Source organism: Ornithodoros turicata, chromosome 1 (assembly GCF_037126465.1).
Source record: "Ornithodoros turicata isolate Travis chromosome 1, ASM3712646v1, whole genome shotgun sequence".
NCBI classification, from domain to species: Eukaryota; Metazoa; Arthropoda; class Arachnida; order Ixodida; family Argasidae; genus Ornithodoros; species Ornithodoros turicata.
In genome coordinates, this window is record NC_088201.1 from 61,110,644 (window position 1) to 61,130,648 (window position 20,005).

The 20,005-nt window shown below is 42.7% G+C and overlaps 1 protein-coding gene across 1 annotated transcript in view; it reads right to left on the reverse strand.

Annotated features, from left to right (window-relative positions):
- The window catches only part of LOC135378289 (putative ATP-dependent RNA helicase TDRD12), a 206,405-nt gene that overhangs the window by 30,744 nt on the left and 155,656 nt on the right, over positions 1-20,005 (reverse strand). Inside the window, exons 11-17 of the mRNA XM_064611282.1 lie at positions 19,154-19,326; positions 13,884-13,974; positions 12,001-12,123; positions 9,627-9,815; positions 8,133-8,267; positions 5,605-5,760; positions 141-384 (exon numbers count right to left, since the gene is read on the reverse strand). Of these exons, the coding sequence (XP_064467352.1) occupies positions 141-384; positions 5,605-5,760; positions 8,133-8,267; positions 9,627-9,815; positions 12,001-12,123; positions 13,884-13,974; positions 19,154-19,326 (1,111 nt within the window). The remainder of the gene's footprint in view (positions 1-140; positions 385-5,604; positions 5,761-8,132; positions 8,268-9,626; positions 9,816-12,000; positions 12,124-13,883; positions 13,975-19,153; positions 19,327-20,005) is intronic.

Consider the following 20,005-nt stretch of genomic DNA (forward strand, 5'->3'; position numbering starts at 1 on the left):
GAGGACACAACCTCATTTGATGGACACACCCCTAGTTCTATTGAGGAACAGCTTCGTACTGCCCATATTGGGTTTTGGAGTGCATTCTGATAGCCCTACCCAGTCCCACGTTAGCTTATGGGATTATTATCAAAACCCACCTAAGAGAGTCTTATCTTTTGCCTGTCGGTCGACGTAATGAGCAAAAGTTGGCACTTGACTGTAGACAGCAGCCTCAAAGAAAGAGGAGAAAAAGACCAGGGGGCTCTGCTGCTCCGCCAGAAGATACAGCAGCGATCGTAGACCAGTTGTCCACCGCGTAGAACACACAATGATCTGGTTCAGGGGACATTCTGAAGCACGCTCTTGAAGGCAGGTGGAGTATTCCGTCAGAATGTGGCCCACCTAAGATGAACATAGGCCAGATAAAGTTTTGGACCTCAGTGTGTTTGGCACACAATTAGATGCTATTTTTAATTGAAATCACTAAAGCCTTTAAACTTGCACCTCATTTTCACTTGATAAGTAAACTCCATAATCTAAATTTACACCATGGGTTAATGAACTGGAAAGCTATGTTTTTGTGCAGCAGAACAAGATATGTCAAGTCACTGTGCATCAAAACACATTTCCAGGGGTGTGCAAATATTGAAATTTTTGAATACGAATCGAATATGAATACATCTGCAAAATTGTCCTTGAATCATCAAATCAAATATCGAATATCACGTCATAGGACAAAGGCTTCTAAAATCGTTAAAACAGTGCTAAAAACAATAAGGATGACACAGGACAGACGCACTGCTGTGTCGTCCTTATTGTTTTTAGCGCTGTTTTAACGATTTTATTACGTGTGACCAACAGGCCCAAATTGGTACTTTATAAAGGCTTCTAAGAGTAACAATTAAGTCCTGAAAACAAGCATGGTCACAGTTATGTTCTGCTGATCCTTAGAAAAATGCCCTAGGTGCTAATAAGGAATATGTGTTAATGTATTGGTTTAGCGTGGACATACGTGACTATATGCACATGTACAGTAAAATTATTTTTACAATGAAACAATGTGCTGTTCTCATGAGGCAAGGTGAGAACCGTAAAAAAAAAAAATCTCACGAACAGTGAACACTTGTGTTGGCATTGTAAGTGCTGGTGAAACGGACAGAATGGAAGTAAAGGGCAATGACATGTTCAGAACATGGGATGGTTTAGTGATGAGCATATCTCAGAAGGAAAATGAAAGTGGCCAGTGCTCTCTTCTTGCACTGACAATGCCTTCCGCATTTGTCGTGTAGGCGAGAAACTGCACGGTTCCATTGTGCTCTTAGATGTGACGTCACACGTGAGGCCATCGCTCATGTCAGTAATGCATAGTTTGGAACGGTCTCATTCATTAGTGCAGTAAAACCACGATCCTCAACGATGTTGGCTGTGCTCATCACGCGTGATTGTTTCCACGACGTTCATGTTCAGTGCTTATTTCATTTCACGGAGAAAATCTGCGAGTGCACCTCAAAACTTTGTCGCGCAAACGTGGACACGCCCGAGTCACACGCAAGGTAACTCCCTGCGGGTCGGGCTTAAGGCTACATGCGTCTTGTTATCATCTGTAACAACAGTTAGTGCAGTTTCAAATGACTCTGCAGCGTTATTGTCATCGTAGTTGCCGCGTTTAACATACCGTCGCACAGCACGCGAGTTAGAGGAACTACCGTTATGTCGAAATATTGTCACGTCCCACTCCTCGATTATCGCCGTCATCACATGCGAGCGTTCTTCTATTATATATCGCTGACTGTCACAAATTGAAACAGAAAAAACGTGTTCAAGACGCGGGTTTTGGCTGTGCATGCAGTGGTACTGTGAACAGCGGTGTTCAGCTCGACGCCAACAAAATTTCGATATGAATTTCACGGAACTGTAGGCCTCACACAAATGTTGAGAGTTCGTTAGCAATCTACTAAAGCCGCGACTGTGGTGACGATGCATGAAGCATACTGCAGTTTGGCTGGGGTGGACTTTAAAATGGTGGCTGCACACGACTGTGCACTAGTTTCGATTTCGGTTAATGAACGGGAGCGACGCATTCGCAGATGAGCGTACTTCGAAAGCTCCGCGCGTTGCTTTGCGCTGTTCTACTATACGTGTTCGTCGCTGTTACCGTGCAGCCCTTAACAGCATTGTAATAAGCTGCTATGGTATTAGAAGAAGAAAAAATTGAACATTCGAACTTTTACGAATATTCAAAAACTTCGAATATAAAAATTTCGAGTAGGAATATGAACAGAATATCGCAAATACTTGATTCGTATTCGAAATTTCGAATATTCACACACCTCTACACATTTTCCTAATATTTTAGTCATGTCCGAGTTGCCTCGGGCTTAGTTGGAGCACCACATCTGTTTTTATTCACGTCAACAATTTACCCTCCTGAATTCAGTCACCTGTTTTATTGTACGCTGATGATATTTGTTCTTTACCGTGTCCTCTAAGGAAGACTGTCAAACAATACTGATGCAAGAAATGGTTAATTGAGGTGAATGTAAGGAAAACTGTGCAAAGTGTGGCAAGTTTTCAAGGGAACTAGGCAGGAGATTACAAGGTTTTCTTTATGATTTTGTGTGCTTATTTGCACACTGTATACAAAAGCATGTAGCGGTGTGCAAGCAGAAGCTATTATCAAACGACTTCGTGGCAGAGTCCTATGTTGAGCGGAGAGATAACCTTCGCAAAACGAATGAGGCGACAGTTTCATATTGTGCCGTGTCTTCTAACCTAAATAGAATATTATGGGATACTGCACAATTTTATCTAAGCACGATGCATCAGTAATCTCAATCGAGTGCTGTATAATTTGTAGCCTATCTTGGATTCAGCACATACCCTATACAGCGGAACGCCGTTACTTTGAACTCCGAGGGGACTGAAGATTTCTCCGAAGAAAGGGGAGCTCGAACTAAAGGAAGTTGTTCTGAATGAGGGCTTGATGCACTGGCAGGGCATACTAGCCACATCGGAGATGTATCATGGCTCGGTAGGCCTTGCCGCAGGCTCTTGGTCACCCAATGCCGGAAATATCAGAGGCTCATCCATATTCCAAAGTATGTACTTACAGGCAAGCACCAAAACATATCAGAGCAAAAAATGATCTGTTATATACTCACATTCGTTTCTTCACTCTATCAACATTATTTGCAAAGTTGAACCCAACCCAATCGCAAACCCCTTCAACGTAATTAAGAAAATATTGGCTGTCACGGCTTTTTGCGGGATTTTACGGGCTGTGTAGTCAACAAGAAGGGTCTTGATCCCTTAAAACAGCATGGCTTACTCCCTATGCCCACCACTAATAAGCAGCACCATTCTGTGCCAGTCACGTCTGCGTACATCATTATGGTGATTTGTTGCTTGCTCCTCTTTCTTCCAGTACAGGTATCGCCTTTATATGTAATGGTACGTAAACTTCACGCTTAATAAGTGTGTCCCAGATATGCCAGCAGTGTGATGGGCACTGCCAGGCCATGTCATTCAAACAAAGCTTTGTGCACGATCATATGTTCGAATTAGTAGTTCGAATTATCCGAAAGTTCGAATTAATAAGACTGCACTGTAATTTCGTTAATATTCCATCCACATCAGTCCCTCAGACACAACAAAACTTAGCTGCTCTATAACAATTCAGCAGAGTTTTGAATGCCATGCAGAAGGTGCCATTTCTCACATTATTCGAGACGATTTTTACAAAGTTTAACATTATGCAAAACCTAATGACAGAAAGACACACATCAAGCATATACTATGTGAAACTGAATGTGCAGAAGAAAATAACAGAATTTTGAACTAAACCTGCAAAAATTATAGGCTCTACTAATGGTATATACAGTAAAATAAAACGCTAAAACCGTACCTGGCGGGGACGCGGCAAAACTACGGTTTAAGTGGCACTACGGCATATCCCAAATTACGAGATAAGCACATGAGTTACTGAAAGAGAGGATCACACACCCAACGCTGTTTCTTGGAAGAAAATACGCAAAATAGTACTTTAATTCGCAGAACTACAGAAATCTGTAATCTTCGCTTGTCGGTACCGTGACCTCACGGCAAGAATCACAGCTTCGAAGTCTTTCAAACCAGGAGCCAGCGGCTCCATCAGCCCTTTATTTTTCTGCAAACAAGGGCATCACGTCATCACGAGCAGTTTCCGCAACGGTGAGGCACAGCACGTCTACGGCTTCCTCCTCCGTGTCACCATCGTCATCAGCCTGGAAGTCTTCTGAGGGCACCATAAAAGTCTTACGGAGAGAGGCTAGAAGGAAAGGCACGGAGGAGGATCGGAGGAGAGCAAAGAACTTGAACGGGACTCTTCCCTCTCTCAATGCATGCGCTCGGAGGCAGCCATATTAAATCAGCCGAGGAAATGTCGCATATTTTTAGCCCGTGAAAGGAGGCGCAATTCCGAAAACTGTTGGCAACGCTTGCTCTGCTGCTTCTGTTGGCTGGGGATTTTGTCACTGTCCGCCCCTATCCAGGCTTGTAGCCAAGGCTGGTTGAGGCAGCGGGGCAGCGGCGGAGACCGCATTCCCGCATGGTGTCCGTGTTGTGTCTGTCTGTTTTTTTTCTTTCTTTCAAATCTGAGGGGTTCTTGAGTTAGGGCTGTGTGTTATTGCTCAAAAAACCTTTTTTGTATTATGTTTGGTGTATGCTTACCGGATTCTGTTTTTGCACGCGCTGCGGCAAAGACAGCCGATTCAATATGGCGCTACCCTCCCATACATCCCAGTTCCAGAGGTTTCCTTCTAGCATACTCCTTAAGATTTCTATGGAGGGAACGGTGGGAGTCACAGCAGCTATGATGTCCATGTCAGACCATCCGGGAGATGTTACAACATCGTTGTCCACATCACAAAAAAAACCCAAAGGAGACATTCTCTGCAGCGCCCTGGCGTTCCAATACCTCGGAAAGGTCGTCACAGGAACTGCCTTCAATGTCCTCCCTGATAGTTAGGCAGCAACTGGAAGAATTATGCCAACTCGTCAATGTTAAAAATGTCCTCAGGATCATAGCCTTGCAGGATCTGGCGAAGCTGTCCGTCCTCCGATACTTCTGCACATTCTTTGTTGGCCTCCGCGCTTTCACCGGACACCACTTTTGAAGCAATGTTGCAGCATGCTTTGAACCTTGCAAGCCAGCCATTGCTGGCATCCACTGCATGCATCCAAGGCTGGCGGGGTCACGTTCGCGGGGTACCGAAGTAGAACAGCTACGGATTAACCGACAGGTGCGGGGAAAAACGACTGCTGTTTAAGCGGACATAAAATACATTAGGCTTAATGGCAACCTGCTCCTGGACTTTGCTCAACTGTTGTTAAACCGAAACTACAGCTTAAGCAGGTACGTTTTAACGAGGTTTTACTGTATACAAAAGAGTCAGGCTAAAAGGTATCGTGCCCATTTCTCCAGAATTAAAAACATTCTAGCATCCATAGCTGATATGACGCTAATTACCTTGAGATCTTTGTAAAATCAGAGGAAGAAAAAGAAAATCCGAGTTCTAGTTCTGTGCCAAAAATCGGCATGGTGTTGTATATGGTACTATATAATAAAGGGCCTCAATAGCTCACTTCTTCAGTAAATTCCTCAATGAGACGTTCTCCATCATCCAGTACAAGGTGGCAGCAACGCTTGAGATTAGTGATGGTGCCATGAAAGGTACGAAGGATTCGTAGGAAGCTGAGAGGTGTGGCAACAAGGATGTCACACCCATTCACAAGCTGAACCTGCATGGACAAAACGTGTTACAGCATTCCCCACAGCACCTGGTACACTTAAAAGCCATGCTTTTGTGGCATGTGGCACATGGCACTGCCACTCGTGTTCCATCAGTTCCCCTCAAAAATTGATTATCGGAGGAACAGAGTACCCTTGAAACCACTTATTGCTGCACTACACATAATTAGACCTCTGAGTTTTGCGGTTTTATGTTTTCCGAAAACTTAGGGCGGCAAAAATAGTGTTTTATTTCGGGAGCCATAAAATGGGGTAAAGTCTGGCAATAACAGGTGAAAGAGCAGATCTTTTGGTGGAAAATTTATTTTTAAAAAGTACACGAAAATGAGATGCTGTGCAGCTGTGATGAATGCACAGCATGTGGTGTTCCCAGTGCCTGTATTGGTGGCTAAATTTGCACTTTTGCAAGCCCCTAAAACATAACCCTAAAACATAAGGCTCAACCCATACTAATGAACTACTGGATGTGGTCAATGATTTTACAGGAATGGAATGTATTGAATTCAGCGTACAGGGTGTCTAAAGATGAACTTCACTGTACGTTATGTTTACACTGCTTCGGATGGACAAACATGGTACAGAGTCTCATTCTCTTCTTTAATTCAGGTGGTGAACCTTGCTATCTCATTAAGCAATGAGGATGAGCCTACTTTCTGAGCTACAGTTACTTCTTTACTAGGTTCGCTAAAGAGCGGTGCATCATGTATGCTCACATGTGGGCCTCGCCTTAGGAACCACACCATAAAACTTGCCACATAAAGTGGAGGCGAAGAGCATTTCCAATGCATAATGCCATTTTTCACAACTGATTTTGTGGGTTACATCAACCTGCTAGTTTCTTACAAACTGCTTACAGACAGCAATTCCTCACAGTTACACATACCATAAACACAATGTTGTACTGACACGCCACAGCATTCGTCTCTCCTGTATTATCAACAAAATGCCACAAAAGCAACAGTCTGCTGTTCTTCTGCTGTAATTCCAAGAACCATGACATGTGCCCGAGCATGAGTGACCATTATTTGAGCCCTTTTCTTCCTTTTATGCCCCTCACCTTATTTTGTTGTTGCTGCATACCAAATTAAGAACCAGAGCTTGGAAAACAAATGCCAATATCATTAACTACAGTTACAACACCATGAAACTAAGAACACAACGTGAGTGCACTTTCTTTTCTTGATAATATGGTAAAGCACAAACGGGGACAGGGACTGACAGAGAGACGGAACGAGCGCTAACTTCCAACAAGTTTATTTGCAAGAAACACGATCATTGTGTAGTATATTTATTGTGACTGTGTTGACAAAAGAGCTAGTTCATCATCAAAAATTGACACAGACTGGGTGCTGACACATTGCATTCCTAATGCAGCAACCGTCCTGGCTTCCATTATCTCCCTGGTGATTCTATTCTTACTTTTCGTGATAAGAGCACATTCATGCAATACTGGCTTGCACCTACATGAGCTGCAGTGCCGTTGGCTTGGCACAGAAGTGCTTTTTTGTCAACAGCCACCATAAACCTACTACATAATCAGAGCAAGAAGTTTTAGGGTTTAACCTGATTCTCTCCCGAATTTGCACCCCAAACTGAAGGTTGCCTCTTTAGGGTGGAATCAGATTTTTATCCGGCAAATTGCCCTCACTGAGACGTCTGTAGGAATGCACACTAACTTGTTTGGCGGAAAACACAGTTACATCACCACTTGTACCGACCCAGTTCAGTTAGTTTGAGTAACTGAGCCAGATTTCTCCCCGAATTTAGCGTACTGGAAGTTTTTCCACCCGAATTTGCATGAATTGAGAGCATGTTTATTTACCAGATTTTGAGTCCCCGAATTTAGAAAAACATACATACATACTCTATACATAATGCTTGTGTTTGCTTCGAATAAGCTTGTTGGAAGTTATCGTTCATCCTGTCTCTCTGTCAGTCCTTGTCCACATTTGCGTTTCACCGTTGTATCATGCAGTACTAACAGGCATAAATATTTACTTTTTTTTCTTGTTCATCCTTCAAACAAACTCTCATGATCCGTTCTGCTGGAACTTGTTAATGCCTGATGAGGTGACTTAGTGTTGCAGAGATGCCCAAAGGACATTTTTGTGTAATTCAATTTCGATTTTACAATGTATTACAGCAACAGAGCTTCATTACATCAAGCATGCGTCACACAGAGTGTTACACAGGGAGACATGTACAAGTATCAATCAGAGAGAATTTGCAGATTTTGAAATTTGAAAGAGAAGAAAAATTATAGAATGAGGGATTATCAATCAATGCTTGGTTTAATAGTATTGTTTTGTGTGTCTCACTTATTCACACACAACTTTTGATGCAACAGCTTAAACCTCCGTACCTCCTTTCCTGCTTCCGAGCCTCCAGCATAAAGGACACAACACTTGGACAAGCGATGATCCTGAACCAGAAGCAACAGCTCATCATAGATGCGCTGTGCCCCTTTCCATGTCGAGGACAGCACCAGCACCAGTGGCTGTGGCGATTCACACGAAAAAATGAAACACTGACTGATCACTGACAATGTGATCGTGTCAGGCACTTCAATGAAATACAATCACAAAAATGCTCAGCAACTCGTGATACACTAACACACTATGCATCCCCTTAAAGAAAGAAGAAAAAAAACTCATCCTCATTTACCCCAGTTGGGAGTTTCATTTATTAAGCTCTAGTTAAAATTGCGCTCCTACCTTCCATTTGCTTAGTATGTACTGTAATGAATCCACCTTTAGTAGTAAAATTTCAACAATAACATTGTGATACAAGCAAGGTATGCTGCTCAAGTCAGTGTGTTGAAGATGAAAAAAGAAAAAAATAGTGCACCACTTTCAGGGTGTGTTAAATATACATATGAGTAAACACAGCAAGTGAAGTCAAACTAGCGAAACGAGCAATGGCGCATCTGCATAGTGCTGCATTGCATAGAATACAATTACACAAAAGCTGTCAACGTGAGCCAAAATGTCAGCAGAGAACAGCAGCAGTTAAACAACAGTGCTGCTGTGTGCTCTTGTCACTTGCACTGTTCTGGTGTTTTCTCAAAATCAACAACGTTTTTGTCACTTCCAATTACAAGAATTACCAAATAACATATCAATCCTTGAATAAAGTTCCAATGTCTAATTACTGCAACACCTTCATTTTTTCATTAGCAGGGGTTTGATTGTACCATTACTGTATCACTGTCATTATCGTACTACTGCTGGCTTTGCAGGAAAGGTACAACAGGATCTGCCTATAATTCAAATATTTAGTCTGCCTGCCACTCAAAAGCACTAGACACTGATGGCTTCCTTTAGTTTCTACTATGTTTACATGACCAATAGTGACCAAATCAAGCCTGCAGGTGGAGCACACCTTCCAAAGCATTGCTAGACAACAAGGTACTAAAATTATCAGCCGTGGAAAGGATCAACTCCAAAGGGAGGTCATAGAAGTGGCAAAAATTCTAAGACATAAAGGTTCATGCATCAGTGCAGCTTGCATTCACCTGCTAGATAAAGAAACTAGCTTCTTGTGTGACATGTGATCGAAACTGCATGCATTGGTTTTATTTTGACTACTGTGTGAAATTGCCTGATTAGATTTCAAAGACGCTATTTCCACATTTTGGCACACTTGATTACTGACCGTCTTCAGTACAGCTTATTTGAAAATAGCGCTCGTCCTGTCGTGTTCCTCGCCCGCGCACTGTCTCTCCTGTGCTTTCCCATCCTGAAGCTATGTAGCAACTAACCCAACAGTCCGCGCTCCTCAGATGACCAAATGTACGCCATCATGTAAATATTTATCTTGTGAGCACATTCAAAGGGAATGCCACAGCACTACACACCCCACTGCTGTCGGGAAGATCTTCGTAGTCAGACTCGGAAATGACTCTTGACAGCAACGGCAGCAGGTATGACAGCGTCTTTCCGGTGTGGGGTGCAGCCACTTCCACGATACTACGGCCGCTCAATACTGCGGGCCACACCACGGATTGGATGCAGGAAGGGCCTTTAAAGCCTAGAGATGTTATGTGCTGTATTTCAGGGAGGAAAACGATGAGCAGTAAGTTCACATTCTCACTAGCATAACAAAATTGAGTTTCTTTTTGCTATCTGTCTACACTCCTTGGCACTCGCAGGCATATAGTGTAAGCCTTTTTTTTTAATGTACATCATATCAGCTTTCTAAACAGACCACAACCCAGACCAGACCAGACCAGACCAGCACACCAGTACTGCAAAGCATTCTAAATCCTTTTAAGCTCAAGCACCATGCAATGCATTTGGCAGCAGGCAAAGAAAGAAACTGTGGTCACAGGACATAGGGTACTATTGCTTTCAAATTGCAGACCATTAGAAAGATTTGCAGCGGCATAGAGGATGTCTACTAAACTGTAGCCTTCAAATTCCCTGACTTTTCCAGGTTTTCACTGACTATATAAAGCGAATTCCTTGGCCAAAACAACAGGGAGTTTGGTGCCTGCTGCTACGTTTTGATTCAGATCCCTCATAAAACAGGTCATTTATTGAGAAATTAGTAGGACTGCCCTACTTTTCTTGACTCTGAGCTTGTCGTATTGGCGAACTGCTACTCGCGGCAACGTTACTGTGACATGGCCGCTAAACCACTCATCAGCACTCGCGATTCACTGCGCATCGTGATGGCACTTGTCTGAGATTTTCTCTGACTTCAGCTGCATTTTTTGGCAAGTTCCCTGACAATCCCCCGACTTTTCCAGTCACATCAAAATTCCCTGATAATTCCCTGTTTTCCAGGTCTTCCAGGCTGGTAGACACCCTGAGCATAAGACTGGTACAATGAACGAAATGAAACTATTTAGGGTATTGTAAAAGCAGTAATTTTTGAATTGGCAACTAATGTGTTTCACGAAGTCTAAACAACTTCTTGAGTGCAATGTTTTTTTTTAGTTCCGTGTTAGCGCCGCGAAGCAACTGTGGCTATGAGAGGCGTACAGACATGGACAGATGGAGAGAGGAAAGCAGGAAGGAGTGGGGGACGGGGGGGTTAGCATGCATCCTGCTTCAGGGTGAACTGTGCCCACAGTCTGGAAAGTCTTCGGAAAACTCAGGAAAAACCTCAGACAGCACAGGAAGAGCCGGCATTTGAACCCTTGTCACCTTCCAGTCTCGGCGTGGAAAGCGATCATCCTGACCACTACGCCACTGGGAGCTGGTCCTGAATGCAATATAATGTGTTGTAGCACCCTCACAATTTTAGCACATATTTAGCACACTAGGCAAAATTTTGGTGGTAACCGCTCAACATTGATTCCTCGCTCATTCCAAACATTTCGTGATTCAATACTCGTTCTCAACTCTCGAGTTCAAGCTTAAACATCTAGTTCACCAAGGAAGCGAGTATGGGTCAACAGGATTGTCCCAGAAGCACAGACAATTCCCAGAGTCCTGGCAAAGCCTCAGACTTCTAACACTCAAACACAGATAAGCTCCACTACACAACGACAGAGAACATGCTCCACAAAACCAAGAATCCATAAAATACAGCCAAACATGCCCCCATCCAACTTGACGAATTATTAAAGTAGCACGGGTGTCATTTTTAACAGAGTTTTCTTCCTATAAAACTGTTCAGTAGGTCAGTAGAATGCACCATGAGAAGTAATTCACACCACAGCGTCATAATTATCGCAGAAATTGAATTTAAAGTACGCCGCAGAAAGCGACCGTGCGCAACGGCGGTGGAGAGCAGTACCAGCCTGTGATCAGCCTGGGACCTCGCACTGACGCTACAGGAGCCACGCTCGTCGACTGGCCCAGAGGAATGCTGTCTGCTGCTCTGCTATTTGGGGTTCCGAAAAAGCATTGCTCCTGGCTGAGTCATTAATGGGCCGCTCCTTCTATCCCCAATTCTCCGGGGGAACTGGCAAAACTGGTTTACAGCGGCAAAGAGACAGGGCGCTGACTCCCGCTGACCAGCGAATCAGGACGAGTTTCCCCTGCAACGTCATTGGTGACGTGGGGTCAGACCTTCTCCTCCTCGTTATACCCGGAGTGGCGAGTTAAGGGTGAACGAGCGGAGCCATGATGTAAAATGACACACACACTTTCATCAGACGTCTTAATGTGAAAAATGTATGGATGGCCCTCTGTACTCCTTTAAAGCTGCGGAATTGACAACTTACATGGTAGTTCATTTCTAAAACCTGGCAAAGGAGAGAAGTACCTTTCCATGCCTACCCTTATGAAAGGTTCTGGAAAATGAGCTTGATCCAGGGTAAAAGCCGGACGTGGTGGAGCTACACCATGCATCAGGGCACGCACAAGTTTGCTCTCAATTCGGGCAGCCCAGTGGGAGGGTTCCTGCGAAGAGTAAAAGGCAAGAAGCATACCACAGACATAGTGTTTCACATGTGAAAAGTACCAACCAGAAAGTTCACCCCTATTGTTATACATAGCCTGGCGACGGGAGAAAAACCAGACACGGAGTCTGCGCTCTCTCCCTTCTATCGATACATAGCCTGTTGGGTGCTGCACGAATACGTACCATATTTACTAGCACAATTAACACACTTTTTTTAGCAAAAAAATGCAGTGCCAGAGAAGCGGTGCTCCAATTTTGGGAAGAAAAGGTGGATCTCGACACTCAATGTACACTCAACTATAGTTTTATCCTGAAGCAGTAGTGTACGTGTTTCCGGAAGCGACAGGGATTTCCTCATTGTCGTTTGAATTTCCACACCAGGTCATCGTCCGTTCCATCAAGTACTTAAAAAAAATTCCAGTGATCGTAACGCTTTTCACAATGGTACCAGGAGACATCAAGTACCGTACCAAATCCATCTGCTTGCAAACTATCTGTTGGGGCAACCACATCACTTCCCCAGTTTCTGCGTTCTGATATTGCCATCTTTTGCCATTTCAGATTGTCATCTTCTGTCATGTTTGTCATCCACTCTGTATATTCTTTCAACATTGTCTTTGAAGAGTTTGTTGGCAGAAACATCCTGCATCACCACTGTGTTAGGCACCGTTAAGCACCATTAGGCACCATGGCACTCCTCGTGCTTCTCTTGAGCCAGCGCGACCAAATGTTTACGAAAAACTTGCAAGAGACTACTCAAAACAAAAAAATGGCAGCACCAAGAAATAAAATTGTGTAAAAAAACAATTACGTCGACGCACCACTTCATTGTTAATTTTCACTGTGCCCGATATTGAAACCTCATCTTACTGGCGATCAGCATGACCCTTCCTCTTCTCTAAGAGATAAAAGTTTGGTGCTTGCTCATGCTAAAGTAGAAGTCAGTGCACAAAATGTATTGGCTGTCTTGCTAATATCAACGTGCGATAAATATGCAGAAAACTAAAAGTACCTATATTTCAGTGCCAAAGTTGGAGGTGCATTAATCATGCCAGTAAATACAGTGTCTATGCATTTTGTATGCAGTTCTGAAACACTCTGTGGGCCTGGCTAAAAAGCACACAGTGTCTACTGGCAAACAGTAAGTACAGGAAATGCAAGATTAGTCTGCCCCAAAATCTGGAACACATGACAGAATTTCCAGGGGTTGGCAATTTTTAACTGCTACTCAATGTATGCTAATGAAAAAGTACTTAGATCAATCCAAAACTTTTATAGAAATGCAGAATGTACCCCAAAAGTTTGGAGACTGAAGGGCTGTACTGAAGAGTACTTCTTAAGTGACTTGAAAGGGTATAGCAAGACAAGGGGTTATATTGATGGGAGGCGACTATTACAAACATGACAAGGTTGCACTTCTCAAAGACTATTTTGGATGTGTTCAGCCAAGGTGTTTCTTGCAAAATTAACTTTTTGATGGCTGACATAAAAAGATCCTCTTAGAGACAATGAACAGAAAAACCTTGAGCACACCAAACAATGTTAGGTATTGCCTTGCAGCTGCCACATAACTCATTACAAGTTGTACACTTTTCAACAACACAGGTACCTTTTCACAGGCATCATGCTATCAACGACTATACACGGCCTCACAGAATACATCAATGGTAGTACAAAATAAGCAACAAGGTTGCTTCAGTGAAGTCCTGACAATGCAGGTACTTTATTTTTCTTCAAGTTTTTAAGGCAGTTTTCTTACAAAGCATGTGCTAAAGTTGACCTCCCCTTGGAATTGAGTGTAGGGCTCCAGGTCCGGGGGCACATCCGAGAAATTGTTGAAGTTGTTGCATCTGTGGGAGAAGGAATGCAATTGGAGCTGTTATACAAGGTGTGCAGACATACAGTGTCATAAAATTCGGTTTAAAAATCCACTTGTCTGAACATTATGGGATCAACGCTATTTATCTCAAGGAGATTTCGCCATTACTTCTGAGCACTTTTATCTAATTTAATTTAGGAGAAATTGAATTTTCCTAATAACTTCAAAATTTGCCAAGTCAACACGAAGTTTTTTGACAGGAACAGAAGGTGCATGCAGGATTTACCCCATTCGAGCACAAAATACATTTACTACTACAAAGGTAATACCCCCCCCCCCCAAAAAAAAAGAAGAAAAAAAAAGTTGTCCTTTTGAAGAGCGCAAATTGGCAGCCAAGCTAGGTTCTGCATCAAGATAGTGGAAGAGGCCGCGGAGGGAAAATGGTCACCCGCCCCTTCCTGTTTCCTTCGCTCTCTTCTTTCAAATAACTTTGCCTTGCAACCGTGTTGCTGTTATCAGAAGAAGGTTGGAGAACGAAAAGTGGAAGGCCAGGTACATGGCCTCCTCGCATCGCTTCTTTGGGAAATCTGAGGGCGGCTGCCAATTTGTGGGCCGCGAAAGGACAGTATTCGCAATTTGTTTCCGGCTATTACGTTTGTAGTAGTGAATGCACTTTGCGCAAGAATGGGGTACTGCAAACGTATTAATTTTCGCGAATCGCATTTGGGAAGTTATTCGCAAGTATTTAATTTCGTGATTCCAGGTCTGTTTCCTTCCGCGGGATCAATGTCAAGCTGTGTTCGCAAGTACAATTTTTCGCGATTTTTTAGCAGTCGCAAAATTCGTGAAAAGTAAAGCATCGCGAATAAAAATACGTTTGCAGTAAATCCTGCATGCGCTTTCTGTTGCTGTAAAAAAACTTCAGGTTGACTTGGCAAATTTTGGAGTTCATTTGGAGGAAAATTCAATTTCTCACAAAATAAATTTGATAAAAGTGCTCAGAAGTAATGGCAAAAATCTCCCCTGAGATGAACAGCATTGACCCCATAATGTTCAGAAAAGTACATTTTAAAATAGAATTTTATGATCAGTTAGGTGAAACAGCCTGTATAGTACAAATGTAGACTGTATTTATCAGGATTTAAAATAATCTGACCATCTTCATTTGAAAATGTTTGAAGACAATTTCTATCAACATGACACCGGGTTCAAGAAATCAACTGTTATTTAATGAAGCAGCTACTGAAAGATGTTCAAACAGATGAAAATCCATCAGATAATGCAAAACATGTCTTTGTACTAAGCAGTTTTGCAGCATATTCTACATATTCATACTTTAGAAATCTGTTCATTAAAGCCTGTTTTGCAATCAATATCTAAGTTATCCGAAGCCCCCAAACCCCTTGACATGCTAGTACCACTGGAGTGTATGTAAGCACAGGCACAGTAATATGCGTCAACATTTCAGCTTCTTAGACATAATTGCCTTCTTTTTGGTTTGACAGAGAACTGTATTTCCAAACACAGGGCCACCACAACAGCATAATCTGGGAAGTTTCACTTATGAGATGCACACAATAAGAAACTGAGGGGAACATGGCAGTGCAGTAAAAGTCGTGCATAACAATGCTGATGGCCATCTCAAACTTAATAGGTAGTTTGGGCTGTGTGAATATTCAGATTTTTGGAATGCCATAGCAAATAATGATGTATACATGAATCGAATTCCTAATCGAATACGGAATCCTTTATTACAAAATCGGAACACTATAAATTGATGATTTTTTTCATCTATAGCTGGGTCATTCCAGGCCAAATCACCCAAAGGTCGTGCTCGATCCCCCTCAGTTTTGCTTCCAAAAATTGTCATGAACTCCTTACTGCAAATAATGATAGTTTCCCGAGTTTTACTGGACTACGTTGAACCGCTGTCGATTTAGGCGGGAACAAAGTTCGTCAGAATCGCGAAAACCATGCTGCGAAAAAAGTGACCTAGTAAGCAGGGTTTTGCATCTAGGTTGACATTAGTGACATAGAGTGAAAGAGCATGGCTCTAACATTCTAACAATATCAAGTTCTTCCGTCGTGGTCCATTTTCGGCCTGCGAGACAGAGCTGCTCTTTGGCACAATTTCTCACAAGTTTGCGTCTTGCTAAGGGCACCTTTTGCACAAGCTGGAAGGGCCAAAAAAGTTCAGCATATTCTTGACCTTCCATACTTCAAAATCACATGTTTTGACAACCGAGCACGGAATACTTTTTGCCACATTTAATCCGAAATGTCGTACTTTTGGCAAAGTTGGCCGTTTTCAACGCCATTTTCGAAAATAAAGCGGCCGGCCGAGGACAATTCAAATGGGTGGAAATGACAGATAAACATTTATACTAACACATATAAAAAAATTAAGAATGTACTTTGGTACCTTGGTACTGGTAGTACCTTCTTAATTTTTTTCTATGCATTAGTATAGATGTTGATCTGTCATCTCCACCCATTTGAATTGTTGTCGGCCGACCGCTTCATTTTCAAAAAATGGCGTTGAAAACGGCCAACTTTGCCAAAAGTACGACATTTCGGATTAAATGTGGCAAAAAGTATTACGTGCTCGGTCTTCAAAACATGCGATTTTGAAGTATGGAAGGTCCAGAATACGCTGAACTTTTTTGGCTCTTTCAGCTTGTGCAAAAGGTGCCCTTAGCAAGGCACAAACTTGGAAGAAATAGCGCCAAAAAGCAGATCTGTCTCGCAGGCCGAAAATAGATCACGACGGAAGAACTTGATATTGTCAGAATGTTAGAGCCACGCTCTTTCATTCTATGCCACTAAAGTCAACCTAGACGTAAACCCCTGCTCACAAGGTCACTTTTTTCGCAGCACGGTTTTCGCGATTCTGACGAACTTTGTCCCTGCCTAAATCGACAGCGGTTCAACATAGTCCAGCAAAACTCGGGAAACTAACTTTATTTGCAGTAAGGAGTCCATGATAATTTTTGGAACCAAAACCGAGGGGGGTCGAGCACGACCTTCGGGTGAAAGTGAATAAACCAGTTACATCCACAAGAACAATACCGTAAATGGGCGTTGCGATTGCTTTGAGCATCAAAGGCTTTAGTCTAACGCGAAAATTTTAGTTCTCGAACTTTTTAAGCTTCAACTTCTAGATTTTGTTTTTGACAGTAACACAAGGGTTGCAATAGCAGATATGGGGGATCAAGCCTGCTCACAATGGACATAGCTTCACTTTCACTCGTGCACCTATGACCCGGACTGCCCACGAGGAAGGCAGCTACCTGAGGTTGCCAAAGTGTAAGGATTGTACCGGACGTGCACCTACCACCGTACGTCGCACCCCCTTGTCAGCATTTTACTGTGTGTCAAATTCATTTTTTAAAAAAATAAAATAAAAAAATAGAAAAGCGTCAGATACCCTTCCAGACATAAACAAACAATAGCTCTGCGAGGTCCTATGAAACGTGCCTATATTTTATAATAATGACCCACGAAACGCCATAATGCTAGAAGGGAGAGAAAGATGTAACAGATTTTCAATTCTCAGCTTACATTCCAGCACCTTTGAGATATTCTCCTCTTTCAAGCGATCGATGATTTCAAAAGGACATGCAACGTGACCGGTGTCAATTTCGCCCGGACAACAGAGTCTCGCCATTGCTTTAAGGCCATGATAAACATTTTTCAATGTTTAAACAGAGTTTTAGGCATCTAATTGAATCTAATCTGAATTGAAGAGGCACTATAAGAACCACACGCAAAAAAAAAAAAAAAAGAAAGAAAGAGGTCATTTGCCTAGGCACAGCCCCTCGATCGCTCCTCTCTGCTCCGCTGGTAAGGCCTGCTGATGTGGGGAGAGAACAATAGAAAAAGCGTGACGAGGGAATCGCCACATTTCCACGCTAGGGGCGCGATGGAGCAGGGTTTCCCCGTCGGATTTCTACGTTGCTCCTACGGGGTTTCGGCCTTTAAATTGCGTTCCCAATTAAGCGAATTGCGCACAGGGATGTAAAATATCCGTAATTTTTACTTTTGTATGATACTTTTGTATGATGATAGCTTCATCAGAGAACATCAGAGAGCGAAATAATAATAATCATATGCAGTGAACGATAACACGAACATTTTTTTTCTTTTTAATTGTTTCCGGAGTATAACCTTTCCTGCCTTCTTGAGTGTAATTATCATTTTATCGTGTGATTGCGGTTGTGTTGTCCTGACTCATTAATGTAGCCTCCCCTGCTTGAGAAATCGGTATGGCCTGCGCTATATGTAAATAAATGAACAGCAAATAATAAAGCAATTGTAAAAAGAACGGCTATCTGGAACATTCTTTCCATGAAGAATTTTTTTTAAAAAGTTAAACTAACTTTCCCTTGTTTAGTGAGCTGTTCGTCATACAGATAAAATGTACGGAATACTTTTTATTTGGTCTATCTCAAAAAGGCATACGTTTTGTTGATATTTTTGCCTTGTTCATGCATTATATTTTGCCGGAACGTTTGTTACTGTTTTTGGTAGTTGTAGCGACGTGTTATTTCCGAGCGATCTATATGTCGTCGTGGCGGCATGTTGCAAGGAGGTATCGTGTGTTCTGGGCCGACATGAGTGAAAAACCAGGGAAAACATCAAGACAGCACAGTCAGCGCACAGATTGGGATTGGAAATTTTGATTTTTTTCTTCTTGGCATTGTGGAAACAAAGACAAATAAATAAAAATGAGAACCTCTTTGTCTGCTTTTTTTTTATTCAGGACATCGAGTCTCTACTTAATTCAAGCTCTGTCGCACGTGCTTGGTGATATGTCGCTGATATGCTTGAACGGGTATGTACACATAGTGGCGCTGTAGCTACACTTATGCCAGCACAATGTCCATCTGCCAGTGCAGACTACACTCCGGTGATCACTGTAATCAGCTATGTCGGGTATTCTTGACAAAGCTTTTGCACCCACTGTTTGCAAACTGGGCAGGTAATGTGACAGCCTCAGTGGAAAGGATAGTGAACTAGATATGAAAGGATATGAAAGGAAGGACTAGAAAGGAAGGACTAGATAGGAAGTTTCTACGTTTCTAACAATTTCCTGCACAATAACAAGCGGCAACACACAGGTTCCCTTCACTTTAGAATGGTGCACTATGTAATGCAAATACAATATCATTTTAATTCTTAAACACTGATTAGGAACAGACATGCCAAACCTGAAGTCATCGTTGTCTTGGCAAACATTTAGGTCCACCAGTTCCTGATCGTTTCCCTCGGATGTGAACTTGAGCTCCCACTTCGCCTCAAAGTCTTCTTCCTCGGACGAGTCATCAACAGGAAACCCCTTTAAAATATCTTTGAAGATATCTTGTTCAGACACTTCACCTTCCTAGAAAATTATGTGGAGAGGGTGTTTTGACAGAGTTAGGCCATATGGCATGTAGAAGAGGTGGGCAGTAATAGTAATACTATGTATTATGATACTCATTTTTTGAATGTATTTGTATCTGTATAATCCTCAAATTGAAGTATTACATGTATTATAATACTCTAAAAGGTGCAACACTGGTTCAGAAGTCTTGCCTAGTGAGTGTCACCAGTGTACGTTATTGAGCAATTGCACCCACGCCTCCCAAAGCATTAGCTTAAAAATTAGGTTTCCCCTTTTCCTCCATCTCCATTTCGTTTCGCATGGACAGCCCGTGTATCTTGTGCCGCATGTTCCCAATACATATTACCACGCTTCTTGTTTGATAACGACGGGAACACGCGGCCAACATCAACGTCAAGGACTTTTAATTAAATTAATTAATTGGGTGTTTACGTCGCGAGACAACTGAGATCATGAGCGACGCCACAGCGGTCGGTCTGTGGATTGCTTTTGCCCACCTGAGGGTTCTTTAACGTGTGATGAAAGCTCATCACACGGCACCCCATATTTAACGTCCCTCGCGGAAGACGGCGTGTCTAAGCAACTTGTACCCTGCCACCAAGCTGCTGGCGTCCTCGGCCGGGTTCGAACCCGCGATCTCGGGATCAGAAGGCGAACATGCTACCAACTGAGCCAC